This window comes from Conger conger, chromosome 3 (assembly GCF_963514075.1).
Source record: "Conger conger chromosome 3, fConCon1.1, whole genome shotgun sequence".
NCBI classification, from domain to species: Eukaryota; Metazoa; Chordata; class Actinopteri; order Anguilliformes; family Congridae; genus Conger; species Conger conger.
In genome coordinates this window covers 82,733,186-82,760,685 of record NC_083762.1, presented here as the reverse complement: position 1 = coordinate 82,760,685, position 27,500 = coordinate 82,733,186, and the positions used below count along the sequence as shown (strand labels likewise).

Here is a 27,500-nt window from a genome sequence, read left to right as displayed (position 1 = left end):
AGAGTAGTCAACACAAGCAAAGTCCATACACGTAGATCCAGCCAAACAAAAAGTAAACAAACAAAAAGCACGGTGCCGAGGGAAGAGGCAAACTCGTAGTCGGTAGACGTGCAGGGAGGTCAGGTAGCAGGAGAGCTGTCAGCGGGGCTGAAGTACAGGTGGACGGCAGGCAGAGTCGTAGTCGAGGGCGATGCGGAAGTCGAAACCATAAAACAATCAGCGAGGCAAAAGTACAAAGACGGTAGGCGAGGACGTGGTCAAAAACAAGCGGTGGTCAACAAAACAGAAATCAATAAACTATGGTCGGTAAACAGGCTTGGATCGTAACGTGTAATCAAATAGTAAATGCTCAAGAGTTGCTTTGGAGTTCAAGAGGCAGACAATTTCGCGAAGAACAGTTGCGCGACTGGGCTATAAATGCGGGTGTAGACAGGTGTAGACAATTAGTTAGAGCGTAGCAAGGAAATGGAAAACAGGTGCGATGGATGACAAGTTTAACAAGGAGATTAGTAATCGTTAGTAATAAACCTATCCTGCCCTAGCATTAGTAAATTAGTAAATGACATGCACGAGAAACGTAAGGTAACATGAACACATGATTAGTCTTGTTAGTTTCTACCCAATCCTGATCTAGCGTTAGTCGTTTTAGTAAATAGACAAATGGAAATAATTAGGGAGTGAATGACAGAACGGGAGAGAGAGAGAGAGAGAGAGAGAGAGAGAGAGAGAGAGAGAGAGAAAAGGCGGAACGCAAGGTTTGCGGAAAAACATGTAAAAGTGTATGCATAACAACGACCAGTTAACGTAACAATAAACATGCATCGAAACATAACACAAAGCGAAACCAAGACGATAATCACTCAACATAACCAGGTAATATAATCGTAACGAAACATAACTAGACATGACGAGAAAATAAATCGTAACAAGAAATAAACTAAACAACATGACGAACCTAGACTAACATAATACATGATAAGACACTACGTGACTAAGACAACATGAATAAACATAAAACATGGCGAGACAGACCTGAAACGTGACAGATAAGTGCACTGAAAGACCCTAGAGGGAAGTACAATTTCAATTGCTACCCGTACAACAAGGATAAGGACCAGAGCCAATTTCTTTATTTATTTATTTATTTATTTATTTTTAACAACAAATAAACAAACAAACAACAAAGCAAAAGTAACCAAACATAACTATCCAAATACTGCTTACCTAGCCAACTAAAAATACCGAAACACAACGTAAATCACAAAGACAACAATTAAGGTTCACCCAACACCCAAGACCTATCGATGGCATTGATGCTGTAAGATGGCAGTCTCAGCACTAATCTAGTCAGTGTGCTGTATTGATGTTATATAGTGTTGTGTTCTGCTGCTGGATGTACAAAGATGAAGAGGCAGTGATGAGGTCTGTGGTCTTTATGGGGCCAAAAGGCATAAATACTGAGAACAGACAGTGGTGTGGGAATAATACAACTGCTAAAATTTTGGTTATTCTATCAAGACTGTAGCTAGAGATGCTATGAATCTAAATGCACTGCAGCATCAGTAGGCTATCTTCATGGCAGAATACATGGTTGGACGGGTTGTAATGAACATCATTACATTTACAGTATTTGGAAGCGAATGCCAAGTTTGGCATCAGTCGGTGAGACTTGGCACAGTTACAATAGGCTAGCTATCTTCCAATCTTGCTTCATGCATTGCTTAGCTTGCAACATCATCATCATAGCATAAACAGGCATTGCATTACTGGGCCTGACTTTAACAGTAGCTATGGGCTTCCAGTACAACGCAAACAAACGGCCTATTTCTTTGGTCTCCTAGCAGTAGTTTCTGCTTGTTGGAATGGCCGACACAAAATGTTAGAACTTTGAACTAAATTGTACTTTGGTTAACTAAAACAATGTCACTATGTCTGTCCGAATAGGAATACAGCCAGATAGTAAATGTGATGGAATTCATCACCCTACCTAGTTCAGTGAACAGTAAAAGTGGCAATTTTTCATCAGAACAAATATAATATTCGGAACATATTCCGACTAGCAATGACCATTGAGATCTTTTGCATTCTTTATTGTCTTTCCTACATGATAACATATGAAGTCTGTGCCGGGGCTCCACTCCCGCCCAGAGAACGGAGACGCATCGTTGGCGTGACGCGCTTCCGGCCGTCACAAAACAGAACCCCGAGGGAGATAGTGATATGGCTTAAACACTTACAGTTTTATGTTTTGTTCAGAGTTCTGTTTAGCTTTAAATGCTCTCATGTTCTCAGTCTATGGAGCTGCTCCTGCAGTCCTTTTATCTCCTTCCTGTAATGTAAAGGATCTGGGGGGTTTAGGGGGTAAAGCTGATGTAGGGGGTGTTTTTGGGGGAGACTTCACCCCTCTGTCCTGAGACTCCTTCCTCTCCTCTCTTCCTGCTTCCTGTTCCTCTGCCTCAGAGGTCTTGGTGAGCTCCAGGTTTGGACCTGATGTTGGGTTTTCATCTCCTCCCCCTCCTGCCACACTATCCTGGGCTGAGCCATCACTGTCTCCACCCTGTTCCTGAAGTTCCTCCTCTTCCTCTGGAGTGGGCAGCTCCAGGGCTGGATCTGCTGTTGGGGTCTCATCTCCTCCCCCTCCTGCCCCACTGGGCTGAGCTCCTCCCTCATCAATACCTCCATCCTGCCCCCTCCTCTCCTCCCTCTGCCTCTGGGATCCTGCTGTCTGATTGGCTCCAGCCTCACCAGTAGATTCTGCTCGTGTTTCCTCTTCCTGGTCCTGACTCTGTCCTAAAGTCTCATTCCGATGGAGAGAAGATAGAGGGGTGTTTGTATGATCTGTGCCAGGAAGATCTTCAGAAGCGACATGATATTCTTCATCGTCAGAGGTGGAATCTGCATCTTTATCTGATGACACTGATTGCTTTCTTGGTGAGTCCATTAGAATGTCCCCCTGCATTGTGACTGACTGCCCAGTGGGGCCTTCCTTCTCCTCCTCTTCCTCAGGGGAGAGAGGCTCCTGGGCTGGATGTGCTGTTGGGCTGAGAGGAGATGGAGGGGTGCAGGGAGGACCTGTGGGAGCAGGAGTTCTGGGGGTGAGCTGATCGTCCTCAGCATCAGAGGGGATCTCCTCATGATCTCCAGCCTCATCAGAAGACCCTGCACCTCTTCCTCTTCCTGTGTCCTCTTCCTCAGGTGGGGTAGCAGATGGGGTGTGGGTGGTGTCCTCTTCATGTCCTGTTTTGGGTGGAGCAGCAGATGGGGTGTGGGTGGTGTCCTCTTCATGTCCTGTTTTGGGTGGAGCAGCAGATGGGGTGTGGGTGGTGTCCTCTTCATGTCCTGTTTTGGGTGGAGCAGCAGATGGGGTGTGGGTGGTGTCCTCTTCATGTCCTGTTGTGGGTGGAGCAGCAGATGGAGACACAGGAGTGCTGAACGGGACAGTACCAGAGGAGGGAAGTTTAGGTGAGTTCCCTCCCTCAGTCTTCACTCCTCTCTCTGCAGAATATTCCCCCAGATTTAGTGATTCTGTGGAGAAATAAAATATGAAATATGATGTAAAGCAGGTGATGGGCAGGTTACCTGCTGCTTCTCTGTACTCACCTGTCTGACTCTCCTCCTGTGAAAGTGCAGCTCTCCCATCAGCCCCTCTGTGCTGCTCAGCCAGAGCTGCCTTCTGATGCTCATCATGGGCCTGAGCTGGCCTCATCATGTCTCCATGTGGCTTCACTCTGTCCTCAACTCCTCCTGGAGAAACACAGGACATATCTGCATGTGGTGAGCACTGTACACACACAGGGAGGCTCACAGGTGAGTATCTGATCCTGCTTCATATCAAGGCCAGGAACCAATCACCCTTTCTCCTTACTTCTGACACACTGTAATGTGTTTTATTTGTGTTTTATGTGTCTTAATCATCACAGTTCAAACTAAATGTTTAGGATTTTCATTAAATGCTGAGTCATCAATTTCTATGAAGTTTTTTTTACAGGGATAGTCAAAATAGTCAGTCACTTGTATGTCACAGTTGCAAGAAAGTTTGTGAAACTGGAATTACCTGGATTTCTCCTTTGATTATTCATAAAATGTTGTTGGATCTTTTTCTAAGTCACAATTATAGATAAACACAATCTGACTAAACAAATAACACACAAATGGGTTCAAAAACTTTATCTTACAACTGTATATACGTTTGTAATGCCTAATGTTCCATGAGATTCTTATCGTATGAATTCTGCTTTCCTTCCTCTTCCTCCTACTCTTCATCACTTATTCTAACAGCAAAGCCAGATTAATCTAGGCCCTATCAGAGTTCTCCATTAACCCAAAAACACATGCGTTTGCCTTGTCTGCATTTCTCTCCATTAGAAATCTGATTTGCAAAAAAACCTTTATTTTAAAATTGATGAAAATTTCACCAAAGTAAGCTAAAATGTCAACACCATCTCCAGAACATTCTGTCTTGGATATTTGAGTCATTGCTGAGATATCATTGCTGATTTGAAGTAGCATCAAATGGTTTTGAATCACTGATTCAAATGTTGCTGTACTGTGTAGTGAAACCAATCAATGTTTTTCATTATTATAACTAAAATAAATACCCCTCAAAACAGCAATCACCCACAAATCTGTCAAAGATATTTTCCAGAGGAATCACAGTACTTCTGTTTCATTTTGAGACCAGGTGTGTTCAACACAGAATTAATTTGCCTTACCTCCTGTAGTTTCCTCATGGTTTTCAGTGTCTGATGGTGATAGCAGTCGTTTTTCTGTTTCAAAAGGAATGTTCCACACACTTTATTTATTTCTAGTTTTACCAGGAGTATGCCTCTTTCTCAAGTTTATAAAAATGAACATATGAGATTTAGAGACATGGAGTACTGTGAAGGCATAACTGGTATTAAATAAGATATTTATTTTTGGAGCACCTCCAGTTACAGTTGTGTTTTAAATTCAGTCATAAAGTAACAGTAGCAGTGACATCATCACCTGCAGCTCTAAGTCCAGAGTGAGTAACACAGTTCTACAGCTTACCTTCCATTCCAGCTTCAACATCTTCCCCTTTCAGTCCAGTCTGTTCTACAATATGAGAATATGAAATATTGATTTCTCATCTTTCACAGCAGTACAATCATAGTCATCACAAATTTTTACATGGATATATTTAGGGTAATGTATGTGCTTTGAAAGTCCCACAGTATTAGAGTGCTTGTGCTGTTTTTAAGATGACAACCTGCAATCCTGCTGAATCCAGTCCTGAGTAACTGCTTCAGAAACAGTGGGAGCTGCACATTAATGCATTTATTGTAATTTAATGTGTTATTTGGAAAGACACTTACTTTTGTAGCACTTCTTATAGTAAATTAATCCCACGATGATGGTGATGATGATGATGATGATGATGAGGACAATGACTAAGGGAATGATGACAGAGGAACTTTCTAAATACAGAAAGAAAAACAGAACATGTTAGAAAAAGATACGAGACAAAGCTCAACCATTTTCATCCATTTAAACATGGGATTCACAGAACCCACAGGATTCCCATCATTTTTCTCCCACAAAACTGGACAGTAGAGGTGTGTAACCACAGGGGAACTGCAGCACATGAACACCTTTTAAACTTTATTTCAACTGTTCAGCTGGAGTTAAAACCTCAGGTTTAAACCCCTGGACCACAGAACTGCATTACAACTGGAGCAGCTGTCCAAACCTGTGAAGTGAGGATTAGCTGTTGCAGCAGGACAGCAGGCCTGTGATCATTACATTACATTACATTATTGGCATTTGGCAGACGCTCTTATCCAGAGTGACGTACAACAAAGTGCATACCCATAACCAGGGATAAGTTCGCTGAAAGACCCTAGAGGGAAGTACAATTTCAACTGCTACCTGTACAACAAAGATAAGGACGAGGGCCAATTTGTTTAGTTTTTTTGAACAAAGAAACAAACAACAGAGCAAAAGTGACCAAAGTTCACTATCCAAACACTGCTTACCTAGCTAACTAAAAATACCGATACACAAAGCAAGTCACAGAGACAACAATTAAGGTTCACAGAGAGGTAGGGAGGGATGGGGAGAGGTGCTGCTTGAAGAGGTGTGTCTTCAGCTTACGCTTGACGGTGGGGAGAGATTCATCAGTTCTGACCTCAACAGGGAGTTTGTTCCACCACCGTGGAGCCAGAACAGACAGTAGTCGTGAGTGTGAGGTGGAGGTTCGGAAAGGGGGAGGTGCCAAGCGGCCTGTGGAGGCTGAACGAAGAGGTCTGGCAGGGGTGTAGGGTCTGATGATTGTTTGTAGATAAGCTGAGGAAGACCCCTTAACTGCTTGGAAGGCTAGCACCAATGCATTTGATGCGAGCCATGACAGGCAGCCAGCGGAGGGAAGTAAGCAGGGGGGTGACGTGTGAGTATTTGGGAAGGTTGAAGACCAGACGAGCTGCTGCATTCTGGATAAGTTGGAGGGGTCTGATGGCGGATGCTGGGAGGCCAGCCAAGAGGGAATTGCAGTAGTCCAGGCGGGATAGAACCATCACTTGGACCAGGAGCTGGGTCGAGTAGGGGGCGAGAAAGGGGCGGATTCTCCGTATGTTGTATAGGAAGAACCTGCAAGACCGGGTCACCGCCGCAATGTTATCGGAAAGGGACAGTCTGCTGTCCATCACCACGCCGAGGTTCCTTGCATTGGGTGATGGCATGAGTGTGGTATCCCCGAGGGAAATGGAGAGATCCAGATGAGGAGAGGTATTAGCAGGGATGAATATCATTTCAGTCTTGCCTGGGTTGAGCTTTAGATGGTGGTTGTCCATCCAGCTCTGGATGTCCGTCAGGCAAGCAGAGATACGGGCTGAAACCTGCGTATCAGACGGCGGGAACGAGACGAAGAGTTGGGTATCATCCGCGTAGCAGTGGTAGGATAGCCCATGTGCAGTGATCACAGGGCCAAGGGAGCGAGTGTAAAGAGAAAAAAGAAGCGGGCCTAGGACTGAGCCCTGGGGAACTCCTGTGGCGAGGGGCCGAGGTGTCGATACCGAACCAGCCCAGGTAACCTGGAAGGAGCGACCAGAGAGGTAGGACTCAATCCAGTCCAGGGCTGTGCCACAGATGCCCGTTGCTGACAGGGCAGACAGGAGGATGGAGTGATCCACAGTGTCGAAGGCAGCAGAGAGATCTAGAAGAATGAGGACAGAGGAGAGGGAGGCTGCTCGTGCGGCATGGAGTGACTCACTGACGGAGAGGAGCGCAGTCTCTGTCGAGTGGCCCGATCTGAAGCCAGACTGATGGGGGTCTAGCAGGTTGTTGTTAGAAAAGAAAGAAGAAAGTTGAGTAGAAGCGGCTCGTTCTATAGTTTTAGAAAGGAAAGGAAGAAGAGATACCGGGCGGTAGTTCTGGATGATGGAGGGATCCAGAGTAGGCTTTTTTAGCAGCGGAGTGATGTGGGCCCTCTTGGAGGATGCCGGAAAACAGCCGGAAGACAGGGAGGAGTTGACAAGGGAGGTAACAAATGGGAGAATGTCAGGTGTGATAGTTTGGAGAAGAGAAGAGGGGATAGGGTCAAGGGCACAGGTTGTAGGGCGGTGGGAGAGCAGGAGTTGAGAAACATCAGAGTCTGTAAGGGGGGAGAAAGTGGAAAATGAAGGGATGGGCCTAGAGGGGGGGAAGGGCACAGTAAGGGGGGCGGTGGTTGTAAAGGATCTGCGGATGACTGTGACCTTCTCATCGAAGAAATCAGCAAAGTCATCAGCAGCAAAGGAGGACTGAGGAGGAGGAGGCGGTGCGTTGAGGAGAGAGGAGAAATGCCGCCAGGAGAGACTGGTAAGTCGTGAGGTCTGAAGCGTCTCTGGATTTCCTCCACTCCCTCTCCGCTGCACGGAGGCTGGCCCTGGAGGTACGGAGGGTGTCTGGGAGGGGATGTGCAAGGTGGCTTTGAGACAGGGGGACAGAGAGAGTCAAAGGCGGAGGAGAGAGATGAAAGGAGGGTGGCAGATGCAGAGTCAGCGGGGAGTTTGGAGAAGGATTCGAGAGGGGGGAGTGAGGCGGTGACAGTGGTGGCAAAGGAAGAGGGTGAGAGGGAGCGGAGGTTACGGCGGGCTGAGGAAGGGTAGGTGGGAGGAGGGGGAGGAGGATGGGGAGGAAGAGGGAGGGAGAATGAGATGAAGTGGTGATCAGATGTGTGCAGAGGGGTAACCGTGAAATCAGAGCATGAGCAGTTCCTCACAAAGACATTGGACATTGCCCGCCTTGTGGGTTGGAGGAGAGTGTTGCAGGGAGAGGCCGAAGGAGTGGATTAGCGGTAGGAAGGCAGCAGCCTGGGAGGCTTCTAGGTGGATGTTGAAGTCTCCAAGGAGAATCAGCGGGGTGCCATCCTCAGGGAAGGAGCTGAGAAGGGTGTCTAGCTCATCAAGGAAGCTTCCCAGGGGCCCTGGAGGGCGATAGATAACTGTAATAAAAAGGTTAGTAGGGTAGGATACTGCAACAGAATGGAATTCAAAAGTGGATATGGACAGGTCAGAGAGGGGGAGAACAGAGAATTTCCACGAGGGGGAAATTAAAAGACCAGTACCACCGCCACGGCCGGAAGGCTGGGGAGTGTGCGAGAAGGAGAAGGAGGATGAGAGGGCAGCGGGAGTGGCGGTGTTGTCAGGTGTGATCCAGGTCTCAGTTAGGGCAAGGAATTGTAGAGACTGGAGGGAGGCATATGCAGGGATGAAGCCAGCCTTCTGAGTGGCAGACGGGCAGTTCCATAGTCCCCCTGTGACAGCAAAGTCCTTACAGGGGGTCAGCGGGGGGTAGCTGAGGTTGGAGGGGTTCCGGCGCCATGGAGGCCCAAGTCGCAGGGGGAGAGAGCACACTGGGATGGGGTGAAACATAACATAACAAACTGGGACGGAGCGACGCTGTCGCTCTGAAGACGCCTATTTAAAGCACCTACAAATCGCTCACAAGCAGTATCAAATTAGCGCTAATCTCCTGACAAACTCCTGACAAACTCAGCAATTTCAAAACAAACGTTCAATCACTCTACAGGTATGCAACCAGTATGAGCGATTAACAGAAATACAACAGCAATACAACAAACAGACTGGCTCAAGCCCTAACCTTAGATTGTTCAAATTAGCAATGATAAAATTACACTTTACCACGTCTAGTGGACGGTCCGCAACGATACCACACACCTGGTTACAATGATGCACTAATGATGTGATCAGGCCCTACATGGCTGTGTGGCCTTACCTGGTGCAGGGAAGCAGCTCTTTACAGGAAGCTCTGTTCTGCTCTCACTCACAGGGTTGTTGAGCACACAGGTGTAGACTGAGTCAGATGTCTCTGCTGCCTCTATCTTCAGCTGGGGCCCTGGCTGGGGCTCTATGGCAGGCCCCTCCCACCTGTACTGAGTGGCAGGTCTGTCGTCCCCAGAGCACAGCAGGGTTACGGAGGTCCTGTTCACCTGGCAGGCGACTGTAGGTTTATCTACAGCATCTACATGGGACACAAAAGATTCTTACCTCTCGGCTTCATGAGCACTGTCTTTATGGCCCCAATGATGAGCTGTTTTTTACTGAAATTCTTCAGATGAGAACTTTGTAAAACTAGGGGTATACCTGTAGTATTGCTTATCAATATTTACACCCAAAACTGTGTGATTACAGACCACCTTATGACGCACTTTGAAACATATGATGCTTCTACCTGCTTGGACAAAATATGCCCCGCCAAAACGACTTAAAATGCAGCGTACACATTTTCTCAGAACATATGACTAAGATCTCTCTGATGAAAGCCCTTAATGAACTGGGTTGGGTCCTTCTGTAGAAGCAAACTCACCAAACACTGTCACCCTCTGATGATAGTATTTCAGTTCTCCTTTGACCAGCAGCTCACCCACATACTCCCCACTGTCAGACTCTCTGAGATGTGTGAGGGTCAGGGCTCCTGTTGTGACATCCAGGATTGTCCGTCCTTTAAACTTTCCATAGTCACGCACCCCCTTCCGGTTAAATTCAACCACCTTGTCCTCATTCAACCTCCACAAAATGTCTTCCATGGGACCCTGAACATTTGGCTGTAGTGTGAAGTTCCCATTAGACTGGACAATGAGTTCAGATGTGAAATCACCTGCAGAACAGAAAAGTGAGGGAAAGGCATTGATGATTATTAATATATTTTTAGATATATTTTTAGATATACTTCCACCTGTTTAATACCCTTTCATTTTTTCACTTATTAATCATTAAAAGATTAATACAGACCAAAGTCTGTAACCATTTTTCTCCAGAAAATACGAGTGTATATTCCATGAAAATCATTACAAAAGAGAAACAAAATGTCTTCTCTGTGCAGAATCTGTTTATGAATCTGAAGTTAGCAGGTATACAGGTACAGGAAGTGGAATGAGATGCTGAAACGTGGTGGCTTATTTGTCGTCAGTTAGGTTCCTTGCCTGACACAAGTCCAGGACACCTGGCACATGCAACGTTTTACAAACCCATTCATCACACTCGCCATTTTATGGTGAAGTATTTTTTTTTCAAGGAAACTGGTGGGGTTTTTTATCGTAAATTGAAATTAGCTGACATTATTACATTACATTATTGGCAGACGCTCTTATCCAGAGCGACGTACAGTTGATTAGACTAAGCAGGAGACAATCCTCCCTTGGAGCAATGTAGGGTTAAGGGCCTTGTTCAAGGGCCCAACGGCTGTGTGGATTTCATTGTGTAAAAGAGAATAGGATGGAGGGATTGTTTTCGGGGGATGAATAGGATGGAGATGGGTATTATATCCGTATGGAGTGAAACATTTCGGAATTTCAGCCCAAACTATTTTAGAAAAGCAAAATGCGTTGGTCTACGTTGCAATTTCACTATATTACCACTAGATGGAAGTGTTGAGAAACCTAAGGGTATTCTCTCGACCAGTGGTTTCAGACTCTGTGCCGTGTGGCGAGGTCGAGTGTGGCTTGACATTTTGAAGGACTGAAAGCGTTTTTATATGGCCTTATTAAAAATAATGTTATTTATATACACTGGCATTGTTTCATAGTAATGAAAAACGGCCAGAATCACTTATTCATAACCTCTATTTCGCATTCTGAGGCATATTTATTCAGTTCGGTTGCGGAAAGGAATGTAGTTCTGCGGGAGAATGGGTGTGTTCGCTGTACATCAACGACGCAATAGCATTGAAGCCAAGAAATGTCGTAACGATGCTAACATTCAGCGTCTTTTTACATTGATTCTAGTTTTATACAGTGGACAGGTTGCATATAGGCTACAGTCCCCTCAAAATGTATTGGAACTGCAATGTCAATTTCTTTGTTTTTGATATACACTGAAGAAAATTGAGTTTGAGGTCAAAAGATGTACATGCGATGACATATCCGAATGTCAGCTTTTATTTCCTGGTATTTTTATCAAGATTTATTAAACAACTTAGAACATGTCACCTTTTGAATCAGACTACTCAATATTTAGGTGAGGAAAAGTATTGGAACATGTGACTGACAGGTGTTTCTTGTTGCCCATGTGTCCTGATTGGTTAAAGAATAAATAGTTTGGAATGCCTACACATGGCTATAGCCTTGGATTTTGCCTTTGATGACTGCATTTGTGTTAGGAAAGCTAAACCAACATGAAGACCAGAGAGCTGTCTTTGGGAGAAAAGCAAGCCATTTTGAAGCTTAGAAAAGATGTGAAATCAGTCAGAGCTATTGCACAAGCATTGGGGATAATTTTGTACAACAAAAAAGAGACCACTAGTGTACTGAGCAACAGACATTAAGCAGGAAACAACAGCAGTTGATGACGGAAACATTGTGAGAGCTGTGAAGAAAAACCCCAAAACATTAGTCAGTGACATCACAAACAATCTCCACAGGGCAGACAGTGACATCACAAACAATCTCCACAGGCCAGTCAGTGACATCACAAACAATCTCCACAGGCCAGTCAGTGACATCACAAACAATCTCCACAGGGCAGACAGTGACATCACAAACAATCTCCACAGGCCAGTCGGTGACATCACAAACAATCTCCACATGCCTGTCAGTGACATCACAAACAATCTCCACAGGGCAGTCAGTGACATCACAAACAATCTCCACAGGCCAGTCAGTGACATCACAAACAATCTCCACAGGGCAGGGGTGAAGGCATCTCAATCCGTTTGAAGAAGACTTAGAGAGCAGCAATATAGAGGCAATACAACAAGATGCAGTAGAAATACAGTGATGAAAACAAAATTTTTATGGATTGATGATGAGCTTATCAGTGAAGCACGGTGGAGGAAGTGTCATGGCTTGGGCTTGCATGGCTGCTCCTGTACTGGGCTCACTCAATTTCACTGACGATGTAACTCATGACGGTCGAGGTGGATGACTTCAGAAGTCTACAAAAACATTTTGTCCTCTCTTGACCGCTAGGAGTCCGAAATTACCCATTGTGCCTTTAAGTGTCTCTGAATATGTGTTCTCATTGAGTAGCCTACACCAGAATATAATACCGTCCAAACAATTATTTCACAGATAAATGTTCCATGGAAATGTCAGAAACTCGGTGAATGACACAAACCCGCGACGCTCGCAGCCTGCAGCACGGTCCGCGGCCACAGGCTGTTGGAATCACAGGATCATAATAACCGCTCTCACTGTGGGCGCGGTGCAGTGGAACAGAGAGGCGAGTTAAACCAGTTCAGTTTGTACTACAGCATACGCGGTTATTTTAGTTAGCCTATTGTAGATAGGTTAAGCTAAAATCGTTTCCCAGTTTTGGTAAAATGTCAATGTATGTTTCTTGACTTAGTTTGTTGAATCACGATCACTGATCACGATCTTTCCAAAGATAATGTAAATATCCTGTGAAAGTAAACCACCAGTAAATAGGCTACACGTTTTTGTAGATTAATTCAGAATATTATCAAGATGGGTAAACATGTAACCGGCGAAAAAGCTGTGACCACACAATGGATTAATGATTACTGAAGAGAGTTAGAGTTCTTACCAAATTCGAAGTACATGCAGATAACAAATAACACCGTGATTCCGTGGCGTTTGCCTGCCATTGTTCACCTTCGAGCCGCACTTTTATACGCTATGAAGGTGAAGTGCATGTGAAACTGAAAGCATGTTTGCAGGTTGTAAATCCCCTTTTTTGGGTTATCAGCGACTGATCAGATTCCAACCAGAGGAGGCGACTATTGTGGATTTTTTCATACATTTTACAAATAAACCCGAATGGAGAGAAACGCACTGCCATTTAGAGTCATTGAAATAATTTTATTGTGAGGGGAAAAATGCCCTTTTTAACATTTCACAGGTGAGCATCGTCTGATGAAACAGATCCAGTAAAAAACACAACAATAGCTATTCTTCTCTTTAACTTTCGTCTTTATTTGCAAATAAATGACAGAAAGTGAGAAAGCTTACAGGCTTTCTGATTTGCATCAGACACAGTAAGACTCTTATACACACTTTTCCAGAAGGGGGGGCTTTACCAAAACAAAAAGACATGAAGCTGGCCACGAACATTTATCAGTATTTTGTCTTCTGAATACCCCTTGTTGATGACATTACATTACATTACATTATTGGCATTTGGCAGACGCTCTTATCCAGAGCGACGTACAACAAAGTGCATACCCATAACCAGGGATAAGTGCGCTGAAAGACCCTAGAGGGAAGTACAATTTCAACTGCTACCTGTACAACAAAGATAAGGACAAGGGCCATTATTATTATTATTATTTTTTTTTTTACAAACAAACAAACAAAGAGCAAAAGTGACCAAAGTTAACTATCCAAACACTGCTTACCTAGCCAAGTAAAAATACAGATACACAAGCAAGTCACAGAGACAACAATTAAGGTTCACAGGGAGGTAGGGAGGGATGGGGAGAGGTGCTGCTTGAAGAGGTGTGACTTCAGCTTGCGCTTGAAGGTGGGGAGAGATTCTACAGTTCTGACCTAAACGGGGAGTTTGTTCCACCACCGTGGAGCCAGAACAGAGCGTGAGGTGGAAGTTCGGAGAGGGGGAGGTGCCAAGCGGCCTGTGGAGGCTGAACGAAGAGGTCTGGCAGGGGTGTAGGGTCTGATGATTTTTTGTAGATAAGCTGGGGAAGACCCCTTAACTGCTTGGAAGGCTAGCACCAATGTTTTGAATTTGATGCGAGCCATGACAGGCAGCCAGCGGAGGGAAGTAAGCAGGGGGGTGACGTGTGAGTATTTGGGAAGGTTGAAGACCAGACGAGCTGCTGCATTCTGGATAAGTTGGAGGGGTCTGATGGCGGACGCTGGGAGGCCAGCCAAAAGGGAATTGCAGTAGTCCAGGCGGGAGAGAACCATCGCTTGGACCAGGAGCTGGGTCGAGTAGGGCGTGAGAAAGGGGTGGATTCTCCGTATGTTGTATAGGAAGAACCTGCATGACCAGGTCACCGCCGCAATGTTCTCGGAAAGGGACAGTCTGCTGTCCATCACCATGCCGAGGTTGTCTAGATCCAAACTTGTCTAGATCCACTGTGGCTTCAATAGTGAGGATTTTCAGGCAAACCAACAGGTACAATACAGTATTTACAGAATTCTGACTGAAGGCATTCAATTGATGTATATATTACAGCAGTACTGTGATTTGAGAAGTCTCCAGAAAAAGCAGATGTATCAGTGCACATTTGTCTTTGACTCACTACAGGACCCAGTGGTTACCTCACACAGGGGGAAGGGGTAGAATATTTAAACCTCAACAGGAGGATGCAATAGTTGGGACAGTCATTGCCAACAACAGCATCAGGCTAAGAGAAATACGCAACAACATAACAACATATTTCCAAACATTGACAGTGTAAGCACTACAACCATTTCAAGAGTGCTACAGAAACATCAGATCAGGATGAAACAGTTGTACACTGTCCCCTTTGACAGGTAAGCAAGGAACTCAGGTACCAATATGAAGTTTATGAAGGTATATGTGAAGGTTTATAACCATCACCCACATCACCAGATGTCACTTCGAGATGCAATGGCTGCTGGGTGTATGGACATAACAGTGGAACACATCCAGGGCTGTATAAGGCACGCAAAGAGATGTTTTCCTCAGTGTATGGCAAGAGATAACATTCAGTGTGATGTTGATGAAAATCTATGGCCAAATGCCATAGGACAGGATGGATGGGCCAGGCCAACAGTAGACTTTTGATACTGATAGGCAGACAATATATGCGCAAATTATTGTATGTAGTGAAAATATTGCTATTTGGTATGCATTTGTTATTGATTGTAATGTATTTTGAGTCATTGATTGTGTTGTATTTTTCTTTTCTGAACTTCATAAATATTTAGCTTGAAATATTTGTGGATGCAAAAATAGAGGAAAGGGAAACACATAATGTATGTATTTAACAATGCTCCAAGTTGTTTGTGTTTTGTAGGTCATTGTACATTGAGTGACAAAATAGTCTTATGGGAGGAAGCATATGCTATAGCTATGGCACCATGAGTCACTTTTGGGTGAAATATGAAGTGTTTTGTTGGTTGAAGTGCATTTTAGGTTAACTGGTGTGCTCAGGTCCAAAAGAGTTTTGAAGAAGAGGACATGGTTTTGTGTGAAAACGGTTGTAAAAAACTGTAAGACCTTTCATTGAATTATTTTTGAAATAATCTCATCTGTATAAAATGTTCTACAGGTGCCTAAGACTTATATAAATATATACACTCACTGAGCATGGACATTTTTACACCTACTTATTCATGCCATTATCTAATCAACAGTGCACAGGCCTCCCTCATCTCAAACAAGGCTTATGTTTCCATAGGTTCTACAGGACTACTGGAGCATGCATTTGCTACTGGAGTAGTTTCCATAGCTTCAACAAGACGATTGTCCTCCTTGTCTTCCTCTATGGTGGAGAAGAGTAATGAGTCTATCCTCCTCTTCTGTTGTGGGGAGCTCCAGGGCTGGACCTGCTGTTGGGGTCTCATCTCCTCCCCCTCCTGCCCCACTGGGCTGAGCTCCTCCTGTTTCCTCTTCATCCCGCTTCCTGCTCTGGGTCCTGCCTCTCTGAGTCCTGTCTCTGGTCTTGACTCTGTCTCCACCCGGCCTCTGAACTTCTTTCTCTTCCTCTGGGTTGAGGAGCTCCAGGGCTGGATTCTGGATTCTCTTCCTGCTCCTTCCTCCTGGTTCTGACTCAGTCCTAAAGTCTGGTCCTGACTCTGTCCTGAAGTCTGGTCCTGACTCTGTCCTAAAGCTTGGCCCTGACTCTGTCCTGAAGTCTGGTCTGGATGGAAAGAAGGAGGGGTGTTGGGAAGGTCTTGGGGAGCAGGGATTTTGGGGGTGAGCTCTTCATTTCCTATTTTGGGTGGAGCAGCAGATGGGGTGTGGGTGGTGTCCTCTTCATGTCCTGTTTTGGGTGGAGCAGCAGATGGGGTGTGGGTGGTGTCCTCTTCATATCCTGTTTTGGGTGGAGCAGCAGATGGGGTGTGGGTGGTGTCCTCTTCATGTCCTGTTTTGGGTGGAGCAGCAGATGGGGTGTGGGTGGTGCCCTCTTCATGTCCTGTGTTGGGTGGAGCAGCAGATGGAGACACAGGAGTGCTGAACAGGACAGTACCAGAGGAGGGGAGTTTAGGTGAGTTCCCTCCCTTAGTCTTCACTCCTCTCTCTGCAGAATATTCCCCCAGATTTAGTGACTCTGTGGAGAAATACAATATAAAATATAAAATATGACATAAATGCATGTCTGGCACATGGCCTTTAGGTGGCCTCTGTTTGTGCTTGTCATGGAGGTACAGCACAACCACCTCTTTATGATCTATGATGTCATGTACAGTGTTAGTTAATGTGCTGGATTTGGACTAGAACTGCATACTCATAAAACAGCAAGCAGCAGTGCATGCTGCACGTCAGGATTTCAATCGGCCTGGGAGGAGATTCATCCATCTGTTTCCCCCCAAAAAATCCTAAATTGTGGATTATCCAATATGGCAGACTTGTTTGAACGTAGAGAAAAATGTGTGAGAGGATGTACCAAACATTGTGAATATTTCAAATGGGTCACAAGTTCTCTGCTTTCAAAGTTCAGATCTCATGCATCTTCAGATGTCTGTTATAGTGCCACCATGTGACCAATTGGAGTCTTAGCAGGGATTACGCACAGCACAGGGCAGAAGGTGTTTCATACGCGATTAGCCAGATTATATTGTCGATGTTTTGGGAGAAAGACAGGACATTCCGTTTCATAAAGGATTTCACAATTTAAATAAACTTGTTGCCAGGACAACAGTGGTTAAAGCATAAACCCGAAAAGCCGCAGGTTTAAGGTTGAGTGAGGAGGATAAATTGAATGCAGCCTACATAAACCACATGACGAAATCACACTCACCTTTTGGAAACAAGGTTTGTGACGATGAACAAGCCATGGTGGTAAGAAGAGAATTTAAACTTTTTACAGACAATACACTTTAACCCTGCAGATATTATATTGTACAGCCACAGTAACATGCATTTGTCAACGCTGAAAATGTGATGATAAACTTATTTTCCCCACTGGTTTCGTACATAAATGCAACGTACAGTGTAGGTAAACATAATATAATTTGCTAGAGGGTTTCCTATAATCACTGGCAATTTCATAGATTTCCATAGTGGTGTACAAGTCATAGGTAATGAATTTACGATTTTATTCATAAGTAGACTTTGATTTACTTACTTTCTCGATAATGGCACCACACTGAATTTATGGATTATTTAAAATCTTCCCAGTGGATGGGAAGTCATGAAAAATTATGTAATATAATGTTTCATTGCCCTGGCATTATTCGAGAGCAAGTAGAATGAATTATTTCAAAGTCGTAGTATGAATTTAATTTATCTGTAAATACCGGCCAGTTCCCATCTCATTTTGATTTCTTCATTTCTGACACAAGAGGATCACCAGGAGCAGCTGGGCGTGTCTCATTGAGAATGTTACCTGTGGGCGTGTCTCTCATTGAGAATGTTACCTGTGGGCGTGTCTCTCATTGAGAATGTTACCTGTGGGCGTGTCTCATTGAGAATGTTACCTGTGGGCATGTCTCATTGAGAATGTTTCCTGTGGGCGTGTCTCATTGAGAATGTTACCTGTGGGCGTGTCTCATTGAGAATGTTACCTGTGGGCGTGTCTCATTGAGAATGTTACCTGTGGGTGTGTCTCATTGAGAATGTTACCTGTGGGCGTGTCTTTCATTGAGAATGTTACCTGTGGGCGTGTCTCACTGAGAATGTTACCTGTGGGTGTGTCTCATTGAGAATGTTACCTGCTGTGTCTCTGTGCTCACCTGTCTGACTCTCCTGTGAAACCCCAACACTCCAATCAGGTGTTCTGTGGGCTCCATCGCTGTTGAGCTCCAGGGCTGGATCTGCTGTTGGGGTCTCATCTCCTCCCCCTCCTGCCCCACTGGGCTGAGCTCCTCCCTCATCTTTACCTCCATCCTGCCCCCTCCTCTCCTCCCTCTGCCTCTGGGATCCTGCTGTCTGATTGGCTCCAGCTGTTTCCTCTTCCTTCTTGCTTCTCCCCTGAATCTGCGTCCTGGCATCCGCTTCACTTCCTGTTTTGGGTGGAGCAGCAGATGGGGTGTGGGTGGTGTCCTCTTCATTTCCTGTTTTGGGTGGAGCAGCAGATGGGGTGTGGGTGGTGTCCTCTTCATGTCCTGTTTTGGGTGGAGCAGCAGATGGGGTGGGGGTGGTGGCCATTTCATTTCCTGTTTTGGGTGGAGCAGCAGATGGGGTGTGGGTGGTGTCCTCTTCATGTTCTGTTTTGGGTGGGGCAGCAGATGGGGTGTGGGTGGAGACCATTTCATTTCCTGTTTTGGGTGGAGCAGAAGATGGGGTGTGGGTGGTGTCCATTTCATTTCCTGTTTTGGGTGGAGCAGCAGATGGGGTGTGGGTGGAGACCATTTCATTTCCTGTTTTGGGTGGAGCAGAAGATGGGGTGTGGGTGGTGTCCATTTCATTTCCTGTTTTGGGTGGAGCAGAAGATGGGGTGTGGGTGGAGACCATTTCATTTCCTGTTTTGGGTGGAGCAGCAGATGGGGTGTGGGTGGTGTCCTCTTCATGTCCTGTTGTGGGTGGAGCAGCAGATGGAGACACAGGAGTGCTGAACGGGACAGTACCAGAGGAGGGAAGTTTAGGTGAGTTCCCTCCCTCAGTCTTCACTCCTCTCTCTGCAGAATATTCCCCCAGATTTAGTGATTCTGTGGAGAAATAAAATATGAAATATGATGTAAAGCAGGTGATGGGCAGGTTACCTGCTGCTTCTCTGTACTCACCTGTCTGACTCTCCTCCTGTGAAAGTGCAGCTCTCCCATCAGCCCCTCTGTGCTGCTCAGCCAGAGCTGCCTTCTGATGCTCATCATGGGCCTGAGCTGGCCTCATCATGTCTCCATGTGGCTTCACTCTGTCCTCAACTCCTCCTGGAGAAACACAGGACATATCTGCATGTGGTGAGCACTGTACACACACAGGGAGGCTCACAGGTGAGTATCTGATCCTGCTTCATATAAAGGACATTGAATCAATTATCATTTCTCCTTACTTCTGACACACTGTAATGTGTTTTATTTGTGTTTTATGTGTCTTAATCATCACAGTTCAAACTAAATGTTTCAGGGATCGGTACACCACAGGAGTGGAGGGACCCGTGTGCCAACGCCAAATGCTCGGGAGAATAATTGATAACGTGTATTTCCCGAGTTCGTATTTAATAGGTCAGCACCTTGGAGAGAGCCGGCGAGGAGAGTCAAATACAGGAGCACAGAGCGGGGCTGAGTACTGAGGGAGACGGGCAGGAGCACAGAGTGGGGCTGAGTACTGAGGGAGACGGGCAGGAGCACAGAGCGGGGCTGAGTACTGAGGGAGACGGGCAGGAGCACAGAGCGGGGCTGAGTACTGAGGGAGACGGGCAGGAGCACAGAGCAGGGCTGAGTACTGAGGGAGACGGGCAGGAGCACAGAGCGGGGCTGAGTACTGAGGGAGACGGGCAGGAGCACAGAGCGGGGCTGAGTACTGAGGGAGACGGGCAGGAGCACAGAGCAGGGCTGAGTACTGAGGGAGACGGGCAGGAGCACAGAGTGGGGCTGAGTACTGAGGGAGACGGGCAGGAGCACAGAGCGGGGCTGAGTACTGAGGGAGACGGGCAGGAGCACAGAGCGGGGCTGAGTACTGAGGGAGACGGACACAGAGTCAGTACGTGGGAGAAACCGCTGTTAGAAAGATGGACGACAAGGCGGAGAAGCGGGACTTCCGAGACCAGGAAAAGCGAGGATTGGACGGTCCCGCCAATAATAATACTGGTGTTTCTAATTTTTTGCAAGCATTTTTTGGTTTGGTACTGTTGCCCTGCCCTGAAGGCACTTAGAAATTTTTTTTAAATAAAAATTATTTTTTGATTTAACTATTTTTGCTCTCTTCCTCTCTCACCCAGTGGGGCACCACAGTGTCTTCACAGGGAAATGTGTCCAGGCACTCATCATTTCCCGCCTGGATTACTGCACCTCCCTCCTAGCCGGTCTCCTAGCGTGTGCCATCGAGCCCCTCCAGCTGGTCCAGAATGCTGCAGCCCGCCTGATCACTAGTCAGCCCAGGTCGACTCATGTGACCCCACTCCTCATTGGCCTCCACTGGCTTCCTATTGCCGCGCGCATCCGATTCAAGGCCCTAGTGTTGGCATTTCATCTTTAATCACTCCCTACTCCCCAGCTAGACCACTCCGGTCTGCCAGCTCTGGTCGCCTTATGGTTCCCTCACTACGAGCACCAGGCGGTCGAGCTGCACGTTCACGCCTGTTTTCCGTTCTGGTTCCTCAGTGGTGGAATGACTTGCCTACCACTGTCAGGACGGCAGAATCCCTCCCCCGCAGACTCAAAACACACCTTTTCGAACTCTACCTTACTCCTCCCTCCTGATTCCCTCCCCTCCCCCCTCCCCAACATCACTGCTGCCAAAACAACTTCACCCACCTAAAAGGGACGAGGAGGAACAGCGGCAGAAATATTTCCTCAACAAGGGAAAAGCAGACAAATAAAATGTGTCTAATTATTAACCTGGGAGATCAGGGCTAACAGTTAGCACTAGTTGGCGTGACTCCATGAATTGTACATATACATATTATGTTGCCCCTAAAATGAAAGATAACCTAGTTATGGGCGATCATAATGTTGAAATCTAATCTAAAAAACTAAAATAAAACTAGATTCAAAAATGGAATACATTTTAACCCAAGTTGGGTATTAATGTCAACACCATCTCCAGAAAATATTATCTTGGATATATGATTAATGGAATCACAGTACTTCTGTTTCATTTTGAGACCAGGTGTGTTCAACGCAGAATTAATTTGCCTTACCTCCTGTAGTTTCCTCATGGTTTTCAGTGTCTGTTGGTGATAGCAGTTCTTCTGTTTCAAAGGAAATGTTCCACCCACTTGATTTATTTCTGGAGTATGCCTAACTCAAGTTTATAAAAAGGAACATATGAGATGTAGATACATTTTCTCATGGATTCCTGTAAAGGCTAAAACTAGTATTCATTAAGATATTTATTTTTGGAGCACCTCCAGTTACAGTTGTGTTTTAAATTCAGTCATAAAGTAACAGTAGCAGTGACATCATCACCTGCAGCTCTAAGTCCAGAGTGAGTAACACTGTTCTACAGCTTACCTTCCATTCCAGCTTCAACATCTTCCCCTTTCAGTCCTGTCTTTTCTACAAAATGAGAACATGAAATATTGATTACACATCTTTCACAGCAGTATAATCATTGTCATCACCAATTTTTACGTGGATATATTGAGGGTAATGTATGTGCTTTGAAAGTCCCACAGTATTTAGAGTGATTGTGCTGTTTTTATGATGACAACCTGCAATCCTACTGAATCCAGTCCTGAGTAACTGCTTCAGAAACAGTGGGATCTGCACATTAATGCACTTAATGTAACTGAATGTGTTATTTGGAAAGACACTTACTTTTGTAGCACTTCTTATAGTAAATGAATCCCACAATGATGATGATGAGGAGGATGAGGAGGAGGAGGAGGAGGACAATGACTAAGGGAATGATGACAGAGGAACTTTCTAAACACAGAAAGAAAAAACAGAACATCTTTCAGCGCACTTATCCCTGGTTATGGGTATGCACTTTGTTATACGTCGCTCTAGATAAGAGCCAATAATGTAATGTAATGTTAGAAAAAGATATGAGACAAAGCTTCACAGGACCCACATGATTCCCATCATTCTCCCACAAAACTGGACAGTAGAGGTGTGTAACTACAGGGGAACTGCAGCACATGAACACCTTTTAAACTTTATTTCAACTACAGCGTGTTCAGCTGGAGTTACAACCTCAGGTTTAAACCCCTGGACCACAGAACTGCATTACTGGAGCAGCTGTCCAAACCTGTGAAGTGAGGATTAGCTGTTGCAGCAGGACAGCAGGCCTGTGATCAGGCCCTACATGGCTGTGTGGCCTTACCTGGTGCAGGGAAGCAGCTCTTTACAGGAAGCTCTGTTCTGCTCTCACTCACAGGGTTGTTGAGCACACAGGTGTAGACTGAGTCAGATGTCTCTGCTGCCTCTATCTTCAGCTGGGGCCCTGGCTGGGGCTCTATGGCAGGCCCCTCCCACCTGTACTGAGTGGCAGGTCTGTCGTTCCCAGAGCACAGCAGGGTTACTGAGTTCCTGTTCACCTGGCAGGTGACTGTAGGTTTATCTACAGCATCTACATGGGACACAAAAGATTCTTCTCTATTTTTTACACAGAAATTTTCAGATGAGAATCTGTAAAACTAGGGGTATACCTGTAGTATTGCTTATCAATATTTACACCCAAAACTGTGTGGTTACAGACCACCTTATGAAGCACTTTGAAACATATCATGCTTCTACCTGCTTGGACAAAATATGCCCCACCAAAACGACTTAAAATGCAGCGTACACATTTTCTCAGAACATATGACTAAGATCTCTCTGATGAAAGCCCCTAATGAACTGGGTTGGGTCCTTCTGTAGAAGCAAACTCACCAAACACTGTCACCCTCTGATGATGGGGTGTCCATCCTCCTTTGAGCAGCAGCTCACCCACATACTCCCCACTGTCAGACTCTCTGAGATGTGTGAGGGTCAGGGCTCCTGTTGTGACATCCAGGATTGTCCGTCCTTTAAACTTCCCATAGTCGCGTAGCCCCTTCTGGTCAAATTCAACCACCTTATTACCATTCCACCTCCACAAAATGTCCTCCATGGGACCCTGAACATTTGGCTGTAGTGTGAAGTTCCCATTAGACTGGACAATGAGCTCAGGTGTGAAATCACCTGTAGAAAAGTGAGGGAAAGGCATTGATGTGGATTATTAATAGATTTTTTTTTGGGGGGGGGTTTAGATATACTTCCACCTGTTTAATACCCTTTCATTTTTTCACATATTAATCATTTAAAAAAATAACAGACCAAAGTTTGTAACCATTTTGCTCCAGAAAATACTCCTGTATATTCCATGCAAATCATGACAAAAGAGAAACAAAATGTCTTCTCTCTGCAGAATGTGTTTATGAGTGAATCTGAAGTTAGCTGGTATACAGGTACAGTGAGTGGAATGAGACGCTGAAACATGGTGGCTTGTTTGTCGTCAGTTAGGTTTCTTGCCTGACACAAGTCCAGGACACCTGGCACATGCAACGTTTTTACAAACCCATTCATCACACTCGCCATTTTATGGTGACGTATTTTACTCAAGGAAACTTTTGGGGGTTTTTTTCATAGTAAATTGAAATTAGTTAACATTATTACATTACATTACATTATTTGCGTTTGGCAGACACTCTTATCCAGAGCGACGTACAGTTGATTAGACTAAGCAGTAGACAATCCTCCCTTGCAGAAATGTAGGGTTAAGGGCCTTGCTCAAGGGCCCAATGGCTGTGCGGATTTCATTGTAGCTACACCGGGATTAGAACCACCGACCTTGCATATCCCAGTCACTTACCTTCACCACTATGCTACAGGCCGTCCCAACAACTCTAAACAGTCTCAGCATTGTCCAAATTCAGTTGAAAGGTGTTACACCCAGAAGATCGCTCTTTCTCAGAAGACATACAGTATTTGAGGTAGGTAAAACGGGCTGTGTCGGCTACCTCCTGCCTCTGTTTGTCAACTGTAACACTTTAGGTGAAAGTCTCCTGTGGTTTCAGACTCTGAGCCGTGTGGCAAGGTCGAGTGTGGTTTGAATTTTGAAGGACTGAAAGCGTTTTTATATGGCCTTATTAAAAATAATGTTATTTCTATACACTGGCATTGTTTCATAACAATGAAAAACGGCCATAATAACTTATTCATAACTTCTTACTTCGCATTCTTAGGCATATTTATTCAGTTCGGTTGCGGAAAGGAATGTAGTTCTGGGGGAGAATGGGTGTGTTCGCTGTACATCAACGACGCAATAGCATTGAAGCCAATAAATATCGTAACGACGCTAACATTAAGCGTCTTTTTAGATTGATTCTAGTTTTATACAGTGGACAGGTTGCATATAGACTACAGTCCCCTCCAGAAGTATTGGAACAGCAATGTCAATTTCTTTGTTTTTGATATACACTTAAGACAATTGAGCTTGAGGTCAAACTATGTACAAGAGATGACATCCCAATTTCAGATTTTATTTCCTGGTATTTTTATCTAGATTTGTTCAATTTCTTTAAAAAGTTATTTCAGATTTTTCCAATTTCTCCCAATTTAGTTGCCATTTGTACCCCCTTCTAATTCAATTAGAGTTAGTGTTAGATACACCATCCACACCCCGCCCTCTGGCAGGCCGAGGAAGAGTGACATGCCTTCTTCAAGACATCAAGACATGTCCGTGGTTCCAAGGCGTCTGAGGTGCTTATTGTACGGCGATCAGCTACAATTGACCTGCCAAGACCTCCGCCTGGAATGGCGAGCCAATTAATGCCGTTCCACATGAGCCGGCCAAAATTGGAATCGAACCCCGGTCCCCGGTGTGCAACTGCAGCAAACTTTTGTATCAGACCACCCAATATTTAGGTGAGCAAAAGTATTGGAATATGTGACTGACAGGTGTTTCTTGTTGCCCAGATGTGTCCTGATTGGTTAAAGAATAAATACTTTGGAATGCCTACACTTGGTTATAGCCTTGGATTTTTCCTGTTGAGACTGCATTTGTGTTAGGAAAGCTAAACCAACATGAATGATGATTGATGACGGAAACATTGTGAGAGCTGTGAAGAAAAAACCCAAAACATGAGAGTCAGTGACATCACAAACAATCTCCACAGGCCAGTCAGTGACATCACTAACAATCTCCACAGGGCAGTCAGTGACATCACTAACAATCTCCACAGGTCAGGGGTGAAGGCATCTCAATCAACCTTTCAAAGAAGACTTAGAGAGCAGCAATATAGAGGCAATACCACAAGATGCAATCCACTCATCAGTAGAAATAGAGAGATGAGCCACAAAATGTTTATGGATTGATGATGAGCTTATCTGTGAAGCACGGTGGAGGAAGTGTCATGGCTTGCGTTCTCATGGCTGCTTCTGTACTGGGCCCACCCAATTTTACTGATGATGTAACTCATGATGGTAGCAGCAGGATGAATTCAGAAGTCTGCAAAAACATTCTGTCTTGCAAAACAGTCTGTATTGCAAAAACAAAGGAATTGGCCTTGTTTTTCTTGTGTCTTTTTTTACAATTACCATTGCTTTTACAACCAGATGAATGCAAACAGGCTCAGCATTGCCCATAGAAGTGCAAGGTGTTACACCCACACGCACGCACTCTTATCTGCTACAGTTCAAAGGTCACTCCTTTCTCAGTGGATATGCACCATTTGAACAGGGAGTATTGACTGAGACGCACAGATGGTGTACCTCCTAGCTTTGTAAATGATACACTTTGGGTGAAAGTGAGTCTTATTAGATGAAATTAGATCTTTCGTGGGAAATTAAAAGCACAGCAACTCAACAGAGTATCATGACACAAAAAGGATAAGGATAGCACTTAAACGCATTACTGAAAACATTTATTTCCAAAGTGGTCCTCGATGGAAACAAACAAATTGATCGAAACAAACACATTACAAGATGAGCCTGTTAGCGCCCAACTGCAACCCCACTCCCATGGTTAAAGTTGCTATTCAAAGTGAACCATCAGCACGCCTCTTACCAGAGACCGTTCTGTACTAAGAGTCTTAGATTACACCAACATGGATAGGTGAAATATATTAAGTGTCTCTGAAAATATGTCCACTCGTTGAGTAGTCCACACCAGAGTATAATAGCATCTAAAAAAATGATAGAATGTTCCACGGCAATGTAAAAACACTTGGTGAATTGCACAAAATATCGAGGCTCATTCAACACAATCCACAACATCTGTGATCACAGACTCATCCTCGGGCAGAAATCACACAGGATTTTATCAACCGCTCTCAGTAGGTGCGGTTGGTAGTTTACAGCCCTCGCGGTTATGTTAGTAAAGCCAACTGCACATTAATCTGGCATATTTACAAGATGGTTAAAGAGGTAATCTCTAAAAAAGTTTCTGACTTCTTAACCACACAACACATAATTATCTAACTAGCAACCAAAGCAAGTTGGAGTTCTTACCCAATTTGAAGTTCATGAAGATAAAAAATAACACTGTGAATCTGCAGCGTCTGCCTGCCATTGCCCACCTTCATACTGGACTTTGGATGATTAAACACAGTGAAGGTGAACTACCTGTGAAAGTGAAAGCTGGGTAAATGGTAAATGGTTGACATTTATATAGCGCCTTTATCCAAAGCGCTGTACAATTGATGCTTCTCATTCACACACACTCACACACTGACAGCGATTGGCTGCCATGTCAAGGCCCCGACCAGCTCGTCAGGAGCATTTTGGGGTTAGGTGTCTTGCTCAGGGACACTTCGACACAGCCCCGGCGGGGGATCGAACCACCAACCCTCCGACTGCCAGACGACTGCTCTTACTGCCTGAGCCAATGAGATGACTGCTCTTACTGCCTGAGTCAATGAGACGACTGCTCTTACTGCCTGAGCCAATGAGACGACTGCTCTTACTGCCTGAGCCAATGAGATGACTGCTCTTACTGCCTGAGCCAATGAGACGACTGCTCTTACTGCCTGAGCCAATGAGACGACTGCTCTTACTGCCTGAGCCATGTCGCCCCTCAGGCAGTCGGTGGGGTGACTATCATGGATTTCTAATATTTGACAGAGATACAGCGATGGTGAGTGTGTGTGTGTGTGTGTGTGTGTGTGGGTGCCAATAGTAGAGTATGGTATAGAGTAGCCTGTAATATAGTGTAGAGTATGGTACAGAGTTGCCCATAGTATAGTATAGAGTATAGAGTAATCTATAGTATAGTCGAGTATAGTAGCCTATAGTATAGTGTAGAGTATGGTACAGAGTTGCCCATAGTATAGTATAGAGTATAGAGTAGAGTATATTGTAGTGATTGGTT

General features: G+C 45.0%; 2 protein-coding genes across 2 annotated transcripts in view; both read right to left on the bottom strand.

The window, feature by feature from the left end:
- LOC133124540 (cell surface glycoprotein 1-like) overlaps positions 1–27,500 on the bottom strand; it is a 75,052-nt gene that overhangs the window by 41,333 nt on the left and 6,219 nt on the right. The gene's annotated exons all lie outside the window — the stretch shown is intronic.
- LOC133125085 (proteoglycan 4-like) lies at positions 1,359–3,760 on the bottom strand. The gene is made up of 2 exons (XM_061236802.1): positions 3,601–3,760; positions 1,359–3,525 (listed from the first exon to the last, which is right to left on the bottom strand). Exons 1-2 carry the CDS (start codon positions 3,707–3,709, stop codon positions 2,294–2,296), a joined length of 1,341 nt encoding a protein of 446 aa, XP_061092786.1. The 5' UTR covers positions 3,710–3,760; the 3' UTR covers positions 1,359–2,293.